Source organism: Pelecanus crispus, chromosome 4 (assembly GCF_030463565.1).
Source record: "Pelecanus crispus isolate bPelCri1 chromosome 4, bPelCri1.pri, whole genome shotgun sequence".
Taxonomy (NCBI): Eukaryota; Metazoa; Chordata; class Aves; order Pelecaniformes; family Pelecanidae; genus Pelecanus; species Pelecanus crispus.
In genome coordinates, this window is record NC_134646.1 from 61,351,941 (window position 1) to 61,364,103 (window position 12,163).

Below are 12,163 nucleotides of genomic sequence, written 5' to 3' on the forward strand. Positions count from 1 at the left end.
CATACTATACCTGGGCTTCACTTTCATTTGACAGGATTTCCAGAGCTTCAAGATGAGACAAACCCTGGAACTCATCAAAAAGTAGTCCATAATGTGCTGTTCTTTCAACCGTAACTTGCTGGGCCCGCCTCTGTTTCTCTTTTTCTTTAGCTTCTCGCAACAGCTGCAAAAATATACATCATTCCTGTTGTTTTATAGATAGTGCTGTAGGTACTTTTTATTTTTTATTACTTTCTGCTTCTGCTTGTCTAGGAAGTAGTAATAAAATTTGGGACTATATCACACCTGCAGAGCTGAAATTTTAGCGCTGAAATATCTAACTTCTTTTTTTGATAAACTTCTCTAATAAAATATTTAAGTAGTATTCTAAGTGTGGTTTTCCCAATGGTAATTGCTAACCATCTTTTTTTAAAAAACAATGAAGAAACAAATAATCTTGCTTATATTCTCAAAAGCAATGTCAGCTATGGATACCATGTAATAAGTTTAGCCACCAATTACAATGAAAGAAAAATAAAAAGGACTATTTCACACACAGGCTTAAAGAGTCATACAATCCATTCCACAGACCACAAAATGGAAAGAATATTATTTTCAGGACCTACCTACCTACTTGCATAAACAATGCACCTACATAAATATTTCCTATAAAATATTTTTAGCAGATACTAAAGTCAGTTTTATGTGACAGCAGGACTGACAAAAGAGATTAGCCTAATAAGGTATGACTTCTACCAAAAGTGGGACAGAACTGTACTCCATATACTTGGGGATATTTCGGAGTGATCTTCTTATACACTTCCATTAGTGTATAAGAAGGATAGAATAGTGTATAGAATAGGATCTTGTATTCCTTCCTTCTATTCCCAGGAAGGAATGGCCTCTCATATGAATTTGCTACAGTAAAGCTTGTAAATACACCTGAACTGCATCTTAAGTCACATATAAGCCTCTGAATACAGGTGAACTCTTGCCATTTACACTATTCCATCATTCAAAATTTCTACAATACTGTCTTCAGTTATTCGTTTGTTACAAAAGACTTACGATGGCAGATTTTTCAGTTTCCACCTTCAAAAGGTCACTCACAAAGTTTTATGTACAAAGCACTGAAAAGGAAGCACTGTTATGCGACCCACGAGAACTGATTTATGTCACTTTCTGCCTCAGATTTGATGCGTGAATTCATGCATATTGTTTATGAAGGTATTCTCAAAAGCTCATTTTAACCCTGTGGACCTTAACAAGAGCTGCTTGCTTCTGGCCTACTACAACAGTACCTGTTTACATGTACAATGACCAACACTAAAGATGAAACATCTCATTAAAAGAAAAATACCTTACTCCTCTCTACAAAGAAGTAAACATGTAGTAAAATTACAATCTTTTTCCAGTGTTTATTGATTTCCACAGCCTCCCTCCTCTCAGTCTCTGGAGAGCTAAAATAATTTTGTACTGACAGAACTTACATTTCTGTTCTGCTTTATCATGTCTCTGAACTTTTAAACATGTAAGTCACAACTGTGTAAGGGTACCATTAGTTTAGATGGACATTAAGATAGAAACAGCTTTAATTCCTAATGAAACATATGCCATATTCCAGCATTACTCATTTCCAAGGAAAGTAGTATAGTATGTTTATGCTGGAAGATATCTATCTACAGCTGTTACAAAAACACCATCAATTTGATTCTGTCTCCAGAGTGTAATGATATATCACCACATATACTATCTTACTAAAATCAGCTATTGTATATGTGATTATGCAGAAAAGATGATTTTACATTATCTTTTGTGGTTCTGTGAAGAAAGTGGAGCAAATATAAAGCATAATACTTATTTCCATAAGCCTAGCCAATATCTACTGCAATAAATAAAGCTTCTCCCTGAGGCATCTGAAATTCTGGAGAAAGAATCTGAAACTGCACTGACAGAGCTGTATTGAAATAAATCCAACCTGAGATAGAGAAACTGTTCTTGCCATCAGTGTTTTGGTTCTCTTAAATCCAGGATCGCTTTCTGCAAGGACATTCATGGTTGTCTTCCCAATAAATTCCAAAGCATCTAAGCCTCCAGATAATACAGTTTTCCCCTGTATAAAATAATGCAATGTCATTATTTTCTTTCCACTTTATGCTAATACGAACTGTAAAGAGTACTGCTTTTGCTGACACCATCTTTGAACATTAAGGCCCTAGATTTTCACTTTAATGAACAGTAGGATTGATAATTTATAAAATTATGTTACTTCGTTCTGAATACATTTTTCAAAACCAAAAAAAAAACCCTATACAAATATTTCTACTTAATTAAAAGGCTCACACCAGAGGAAATGTTACAGCTGTTACCAGTAAAAAATTATTTTATCCAAAGTGGCATCTAGTCCGTATTTTAGATATGAATAATACGGAGCCAAAGTCCATCATGAACAGGATGATCCTGCCTTACCTAACTGATTTCTAAAATTTTGACACTTGTGATGACTCTGGAACTGTTTATCGAAACAGTTGTTTTTCCTGTGTCTTCATATTAGCATAGACCTCACTCACAATTTTTCATGTACACTGAAGAATAATTTTCACTGGCTAAAAATTTCCATTTCAATCTGGATTATGCATCTGTCAGATACTCACGTGCTGATGTAACCTGGTATGTAACAGAAAACCCTGCCGAAGTCTCAAATGGCATTACAGGCAACTTACTGAGACCTTAAGTTATTGGGTTTTTTTGGTGACATTTATCACTGTGGTATAGTAGCCTCTCTAGGTTTGCATAAGACACATTTCTCTTATTTGAAAATCTTATACAACACAGGTAATCTTACTAGTGTCCAGCTCTCACAAGCCCTATGATGCTCCAGATTCTGTAGCAACAGTCTTAGGAATAGTCTATAGGAATCTCCCTCTGCTCCCAAAATCTTTGATATTACAGTGATGAGGCACTCAGAGTGAACTGGATATGCACTAAAAAAGAATTGCCACATCATAAAACATGCTCAATGGGGAGTTAGTCTTCTATGCTTTTTTAGCCGATGCTTAAAGCCTTTCATAATTTCAAGGGAAACACCATACTAAAAAGTTCAGAGAAAAATATTTGCTATGGTAATAGTGTGTAAAAAATGTTGGGGAAGAAGATGACACAAAAATTGATGTGGAAACAGTATGGTACAGGATTTTGCAAAAGCTGAAACACAGAAAACTGGATAAGGATGAAGTGCAACACAGAGAAAATATATGGAGTGTAATAGGAGAGAACCGTGGACAAAAGAATTTGCCTCACTGAGTCTCCAATCAGACCACCTTCTGGGAAGGCTAATAGGAAATGAGAGACTAGACAGAGAGGTGAAGGTAAGGGCCAGGGACTACCAGTACAGAGTTTAGCAAAAGCCTTAAAATAAGCAAATTAAGTATTTTCTTATTTTATCTGCCTTCAAAAATGATAAAAAATCCTATAATACTTTCTCTGGAAGGACTTAACTGTAAAAAAATTGGATGATGGTACCACAACTATAAAAAAGATTTCCCAAGAATTTGCAGAATTCTATATAATTTAGGAGAAGACCGTATTTTTCACCAAAACTGGTGCCAAAGTAGTAACTGACTTAGTTGTGTTTGACTATTTTTTTAATTTGATACAGTTATTTTGCCATGGAAGAGACTCTAAACAGACTTACAACAGAACTGTTTTTACAAAGACCTACAACTTAACAAACTCCACCTGTTAAATGGGACCTACAGTGAAGTTGCACCTAAAAATGATGAAGAATGACTAGGGCAGAAAGGGCCACTAAAATGACTCACTGTGTTCTGCACAGCATTAGTGATAGCTGACAGCATGCCACGAGATCCAGATGAAGGAGAAGGAATATTCTCAGAAGAGCTTTGTTTCAGAGAATCTTCTGCTTCTAAGAAAAGAAAAAAAGCAAGCTACAGCATACTTTCAACTCTACAAGTCAGAAATTACAGTAAACTGGATTCTGACTTCAAAATCTTAATATTTGGTAAATTGGACCAATTTGGCAGTGTTAAAGAGTTTTGTTCAATTTCAGTAAACTTGAACTTACGTATAATTGATGTTTCAGCTGCAGGAGGCTCTGCTGTTTCTGAAGATGTTGAACTTGCGTTATGAATTCCTAGGGTAGTTCCTGCTTTTTCCTTTACTGCTGTTATCCCGTGACCTGCAGCAGAAGCATATTTTAAATTATATGATTTGAAAACTTATTACTAACAGCCCATAGTATTCTTATATGCCATGAACGATAACAATCAGAATAGCTATTAAACTTATCTCAATTACTTAATTTTTTCTAGGTTAATAATTCACTTGCTCTACTATATCCAGTATATTAACTGACTAGAAATTACAAAGCTGAAATATAATACAAATGACACTGGATCTGAAATGTAAAACTTGTTTCAGTGGCACATGTAAGTTTAGTTCCCTGCTTTTCAAAATGCTAAATATTCTATTACAACTAGTTTAAACAGAAATTGATGGTCCTCCTAATACCATAGGATTTGGCCTCATCTACTTTTCAGAAGTCTAGAACAATTTACCCACAATTAATGGACTGGGTGACTGCAGGGCTGAGGTAAGGAATCTGTTCTTCAGTCTGCTGCATAGGTGCTATGTTAAGTAAGTATTTTAGGAATACTAACCCAGGTCCTCAAAGTTATTTCAGGATTTAAGCTCCTCAATTGCTCATTTGTAGTCAAATTCTAAAGTGTCTCTCCTCAAAGCTGCTGTTTAAATATACTTTGTAAAGTCTGTCGGTGTCAGATGACACAGAATTATTGTTCCAGTGGCAGCTGATCTACAGAGATTTTACCTCCTTTACCTGATGCATACGTAGTGACTCCCTAACTCTCTATTCTGTAAAATGGTCTAGTTTAATGTAAAGAATGTATGTTATTGGTGCTTTTATCTGAATAATTTTGACAGAACAGGATTGCTTTGCTGCTTTTCTACACAGAGTTTATTTACACCAGCAGATCACACAGACTGGTAATATCCTGCTATAGCATACAGTGGGATTGCCTGCTAGTCAGAAAAAGGAGGCAGTAGCTTCCTGATCTGCATCAGCTGTAGTTGAAAAACACTGCCTTTAAAAAAGACTACCCTCAAATTGTCTGCCTGTTCTGCTTCTGGATATGTCCACAAGTATGTTCATGATATGCTTCTCTCATTACAAATGATCCAGCTAGCACATCTTCCTCAGCTGGAAGCTTCTGCCCATCAGCTGAGATGCAACAAGTAAACAACCAACCAGGCAAGCAGTATTTCTTTCCAACACAAAATGAAATGGATTCAGTGACCCTATTTTATTTTTTCTTGCACAGTATACCGTTACAGCATCTCACGTAAAGCTGATCATCTCTAGCAGCAGGACAATACAGAGTGCTTTAATTATCTGCCTAGCTACTTATGAGAAGTATTAATGACAATTTCATACTTTGGTTTGTTACCTTAAACTGAACTGTAAATAGATAAATGATTTCAGAAAAGCCGTTAACACAGATGCTCAGGCAGATAGATACCTAGACATCTAAGGCATGAAGTCAAGCATAACAATTCATTAAATGTTGTCCATACTTTCCCACAACTGTGTGCACTTTCTATTCCAAAAGTTCAAAGCATCTTTTCTGAGTTACATTAACTACAGCAAAACAGCCTATCATTTACCAGTGCTCTGCAGTGTTCTGAATATAAATATATATACACAGGCATATATATGAGTGTGTAGTCATACAAATATGCTTTTGAATATTTGATTAAAGAAAGATACAGCAAAACTATTTGAAATGCAGTGGGAATAAGGAAAGCTTAGCTTTATGATTCTATGATGTTCAGATGGGCTGCACATCAGGTGCTCTACGAATTCAGTAATAAATATACTCTAGAAAATGTATGTGAAGCAGCACTACTGAAAGATCACATACAAGAAAACTGGAGTATCTGAAGGTAAACACAAAGAACAGATGTCCCCTAAGGAACAGATGAGCAGAAACAAGTAATTTTCTATATGACAGCATTAGCTGCATGGGGTCCTGAATGTTTTACACTGAAACAGAGACACTAGGCAGGTAAATGCTTTTACCTGTCTAAAGAAAACATGACCTTTGTCTATTTTATCTCATGTCTTACAAAATGTAGCAGTACGTTGAACTGTACAGGACATACTAGGTTATGCACCACAGTGATTTAAGTCATTGCTGGATAACTTCTTGCCATTTACAAAATCTGTTCCAATGCAGATACTGTCTAATCCCACTCTCCTGCACATTTTAATTGGTTCAATCAAAATATCAGCATGAATAGATTCTGGAGTCATTTACTTACTCTCCACATTCCTGGGACTCACTTAAATAACTATTAATTGTTCTTTTAAACTAATGTAATAGATACTCCATGTCACATTCCTTCCCATTTCTCCTGCTCACAACTTTTTAAATGAGCAAAAGAGTTTTATTCTTTCCACTGACTTATTTTTTCTTAAGGACTTGACATGCTAATGAAACATTATTGTCTTGTAATTATATAAAAAATTGACTACGAACATTGCAAAAATTTCCAGTTAACTATGTGCAAATATTATGGATTTTCAGATTAATTTTCCAGTTTTTTTCTGTATCTAAACATTTTTTTTTATATTCTGTAATTTGGTTCTCATAGTTTTGCAGACAAGCTTATAGTTTCAAGAAAAGGAGACACACAGTTCTTGTACTGATATTCACAGACTTATAAAAGGCAGCATTTTCAGGGCTGGGGTTACACGCACTAGAATGATAAGAAAGTATTTCAGGTCAGCTAAGAGTGGTTTTGCTGAACTAAGCTGTATGGCATGTATGTTTGACTACAACAACAAAACCAGATGAGATCAGAAGACCACAAGTGAAGCAAGTCAGCACTGTTAGATACACATACACACATAAACACAGCAGAAGCGCATGTTGCTTTGGAAATGAAAATTATCATTTGTAATTTCAAAAGGCACAGAAATAAAAGAGGTTATGGGAGATAAGCCTACATTTTAGAGATAAAGGTGCACTGGTTTTGTTACACTGGGTGTGGTAATGCAACTGAGCTGATATTGTAAACTTAGGAACACCTCCGACATCTCCATTTACTCATCTGTAACACCAGAGACCGAAGAGCTATGCAATGGGTATTGTTAACTGTTTATTTTTTGAAGAAAGCACGCTTTTTTCCCTGTGTTGTTCCTTCTGTTTTTCTTGCCTACATGATTTCTTTTCTTTCTATTGGCTGGCAATTTCAGCAGAATATTGTTGTTCATCTTGCTAGCTGGAATCTTTCATTTGAAAAGGAAGGTTTTGCAAGCAGTGCCTAAAAATGTGGCCTGCCTTTGAGTTTGCCCGATCTGCCCAAGGCCACATCACAGCGCTCACAAATGCTTTAGTCAGAAACATCCCACTTCACTTTAGGCACTCTTATCTTCCACCTCCCAGCTTAGTAGCTCTGGACTCCCTGCAGAGCTGAAAGAGGCAGACAGACAGCTCCGGAGGGCAGTTCAGCATGCCTGAAATATAAACCATTCTCTGTAGGAATCACTGCCCCTTGTCAATCTAGTACTCCCAAGCAACTTGACTCCCTGCTTCTGCAGTACAGAGAGGGAGGGTGAGTTTGAGATTTTGTCCCTGGCTACCACACAGTCTTTGTCACCTGTGTTGCACCATGGGGGCATTTCCGATGAACAACCGATCAACATTCAGCTAGTAAGATGAATGAAGCTTCATCTGGTTCAAGCTAAAGATGAAGATCGAGGCCTTAAATTAGCATCTGACACTGACTGAGAAACTGAGGAACCTGAAGATGGCTGGGGTGGGAATCACTCCACTATATGAAGTATAGGTATGTGGAAAAGCCAGCTGTGCGCTGGTTTTGTACGCTAAAAAAGTGGGAGCCCATTGTGCTTGCTTCGAGGCTATCCTCTTTGCACTCCATTCCCTTCAAGGCTTTAGAAAAATTCTCTTCCTTGTAGTTAAAACAAAAACAAAGGCTAGATTCTGATAATACGTATGCTATCCAGTCCGTAAATCAGGAATAACTCCAATTAAGCTAGTAAATGAGACTAGTTTCAGATCTCCTCATTGCAATGGTAAAAGGTTTTAATAACAGCAATAGGCGTAAAGGCTGCAACAACAGATCACTGGTTCTCAACCTCTTCTAGATCATAAGCCCATGTTAAACGATATAAAGAAAGAAAACGGGACTGTCATCCTCAAAAGCACATCCACAAATCCTCCCATCTGATACTTGCATTCAGTATTCTTAAAAAGGAGGAACGGTGAAAAAGGGGTTTGCTGCTACAGCAGCTGTAATGTGTTATTTACAAAACAGTTGAGTAATCACCATTTGATTTCAGGCACAAAACAGCTTTCCCTTAATCAGCTGAATTTATGCAGTGAAAAAAAAAAAAAAGGTCTTCTGAAGAGATAAACTGTCCTTTTTACGACTACATAAGGTATAGGCATAACATCCAGCCTTTGGGTTTTTTTAATGTCATTCTTTATTTCACAACAGGGTAATAATATCTGCAGAGAATGGAAAATATCAACATCATTTCAATACTTTAGCTTCACCTTATCTGAAGCATTTGCATTTCCATTCCACAGACTTCAATTTAAGCTATGCAATGCAGATTATTACACATACCTATGTGTAATAATATCCAAGCTCATGAACACAGTAACATCACAAGTGACATTTCAGTCTGTCACACTGAGTGACAAGAAAAGGTTTTCAGCATACCGGGGAGAACTATGGGTGTCTGATATTTCTGTGTGCCATTCTACTAGATGAAGAACTAGATGAGGAATATACACAAGCACAAAATAATCAAGATAGCAGAATATTAATTACAAACAATGCACGAGAGAGATGCATTAAACAGCCTTAGAGTATGAATTTCAGAGACCATGTAAATTGAATAGTTGGGTTTCTATCTTTTATTACTTTTATTGTATAAAAGGTATTGACAGATGTTAGTCTTACCAATGGCACTAGAAGTAAAAACCCCAAACTCACATGGACGGAAGCACATGCATACAGCATGATAGAGAACAGACTTTACTTGGAAATGCAGTTTGTTGAGCACCATAACTTAAGCACCTTATGAATGCCATAATTCATCCATACAAAACAATACAGCATATGAAAGGCAAGGCTTGTAGGAGAAGGTAGTAACTTTCATTAAGCTAGCAGATAGCTTAGTTGGAAAAAAAACCAGAGAGGCAAGCTTTCAAGCGTACAAGCTGTTTTTAAAAACGGAAGTCACAAGCTTCAAGGACAGACTGAGAATGTATTTTGCCTCACTTAAGCCCTTTGGATAAAGGGTTTGCTGTTACAGCTAAGCTGACCTACTGGCTTCTTGGTGCTGGTATGGGACGTTCTGCTCCTTCCATGTTCCATATTTGTCCCTACCGCTTGCTCTGGCACTTATCTCAGTGAGTCGGTTCAAGGAACTAGAGGCAGAAAATGTATTAAATGTATTTTTCTTTCCTCTAGAGTTATTCTTATGTCAGTTTAGCTTCCTGAACTGGATTACCGGGAGGTCAGATGAGCATGAGTGCTGACAGGGAGGAAGAAGAAATACGCAAGGAAAAGAGAGGTGCAGAACTGCACATTTCAGTGGCTGCTAGCCATTAGATTGGCTTAGCTGCAATGGTAACCCACTGTTAGAGCAGAGTTTTATCAACGCTGTTACTAAACCACTGGATGGTATAATTACTGATTTACTAAAAAATACAATTTAAAAGAAGGAGGGTAAAATGGTGATAGTAAGTACAACAAGTTGTGTCTCCAGATCACAGTGAGCCTACTTCTCCCATCTCGTCATCCCAGGAACTATTTCAGCGGATCTACTCCACTCTGGTTCCACAAGGGGGGAAACCAAACTTCTTGCACCTTTAAAAACAAAAGAAAACTTCACCTCATTGATGAGGCAGATTCAATAACTTTCTTAGTGTGACATCTAGTGTCAGACACTAAGCATGGTTCAGGCAGTGACTGCTACAAATCCAAATGCATTACAGCCTCTGTTGTGTAGAGGAGTATCACATCTGCCTTGTGGTGGGGACCTTGATCCAAATAATGTCAAAATCAGTTTGAAGACGAGAGGCATTTTCTTTAGAATAAAAAAACTTTGCCAAAACAATCACTGGCTACATACGCACAGTTAGTTAAAGAGAGGTAAGATACAAATTATATGGAAACTACCTTATTATTAGAAACTAAAATCAGCTATGCTGAACAAATTATAGCCATGCAGTAAAAATGCTAATCTGTTTGGGAGCTCTAAATCAGGGTCTGAAGGATAATGAAACTTAAATCCTTGGAACAACCATTTCAGCTCAGTCTTACAGAGAAAGGAATATAAGAAATAAATTTTTATGGTAGGAATGATCATTCACTGGAACAACCTCCCCAGGGATGTAGTAGAACCCGCATTGCTGGAGGTTTTCAAGATGTGACTTGACAAGGTGCCAGATAATCTCATCTAGGCACCCTTTCCCACAAAAGCCTTGACTAGATGATCTTTCGAGGTTGTCCTGGTTTCGGCAGAGGTCCCTTCCAACCTGGGCTGTTCTATGATACTATTTGTTAAAAGCTGAACGTATTTGGTTAGGCCTTTAAGATGTTATCTAGTCCACCTCAAACTGTTTCTGCTATTTTTAGAGAGTACAATTTTTAAGAAAAATATAAAGGAATAGTAAATATTTGTCATACATCACCAGACAAGCAGCTGTGTCCTACAAAGGTAACGACAGAGCAACAGAAAAATCACATACCGAAGGTGGTGTTGATGTCTAATCCAAGAAAGCAGCTTTATTTACACCATTTGGTACACTGAAGGTATAAGCAACATTAAAATGGACTGGATCATGGCAGACCTATTTTCTGATGTAGAATAGGAGATGAAGTGCTAGTTGAACTACTCAGATGTTACATGGAGTAACTTGAAGGGGAATATTAAATATTTAATAAAAAGAAGAAAGCTTATAGAAATTCCCAATAGCTTTATTTTTTTTTACTCTCTCTGTCTCTTCCTAGAATTATCATACTGAAGCAGATAATGTGGTATATGCAGTCCCACATCCTGTCTATGATGCTGACAGACAGTAAATACTTCACAGGATCAAGCATGAATTTCTGTAACAAACAACTAGGAAACAAGCCCTATATGTCAGGAATATAAACTATTATCTGCTGCATTGATTTCCTGAACAAATCTAAGATTATCTGTGTGGTCTTCCAAGGTACTTTGGGTTCAGTGAACATGGAAGAACGTAGATTTGATTTCTGCTTAATTCAAAGACTATTTTATTTTATAAATTCACAGAGAAAAGTTAGATCCAAAATTATTACACAGTAATATGGGACCCCAACACTACCCAGACCCCAGGGTCAGGAAGTCTAAGTTGTAGATTCCAGGAAATGGGAAGAGAAAACAGGGGAAGTGCTGCTTTACTTACATCTGGTTTTAGGCTCTTGGTCACTGCCAGAAACTAGATAGTAGATGGGTCTTCAGTATGACATAGTGCAACCATTCTCATGTAAAATTAAAATGATTTTAAAATTTTCTTTTTCCTTTCCTGCCTGTGGATGCTCCTTTGCCTAGGCAAATTGACCTGTTCCAACTGTGGTCATTTTTAAATAATAATAATTCTAAATTCATATATGTACATGGTGGTGATATACCTATTCAAAATAAGTATCACACAAATTTATCAAGTCAGGCTGCCTATACAACAAACTTGTTCACATATTGTTCACTGATTGCTCAGTGAGGCCAAGACTTCTAAGCAACTGAAGACTGAATGAGATTGCCACTGCAAGCCTGCAAGAACAGTAACTGTTTGGTAACAAATAATCTTACTACTCACAAACAACATTAGAATGTCCATTTGATAGAATACTATTTATTGCAAAAGCTAAACAGAATATAAATATGGCTATCTCACAGGCAAAATCTGAATGACCTGGAAGAGCTCTGCTCCAGGGAACTCACTGCTGCAACTATAAAAATGAACTGAAGAATTCATCAGCATTACAATTCCAACTGATCAACAGTAAAATTACTTTTATGCAAATAAATTTCTTCTTTAGTTATTTACACTAAGCCAAATTCTTTTCAGAATGCTAT

The 12,163-nt window shown here is 36.8% G+C and overlaps 1 protein-coding gene across 2 annotated transcripts in view; it reads right to left on the reverse strand.

Annotated features, from left to right (window-relative positions):
- Positions 1-12,163, reverse strand: part of FAM114A1 (family with sequence similarity 114 member A1) — a 32,298-nt gene that overhangs the window by 16,075 nt on the left and 4,060 nt on the right. For both annotated transcript variants that reach the window (XM_075709392.1, XM_009485829.2), the window contains exons 3-6: positions 4,064-4,177; positions 3,801-3,904; positions 1,958-2,092; positions 11-163 (exon numbers count right to left, since the gene is read on the reverse strand). In XM_075709392.1, coding sequence (XP_075565507.1) covers positions 11-163; positions 1,958-2,092; positions 3,801-3,904; positions 4,064-4,177 — 506 coding nt within the window. The remainder of the gene's footprint in view (positions 1-10; positions 164-1,957; positions 2,093-3,800; positions 3,905-4,063; positions 4,178-12,163) is intronic.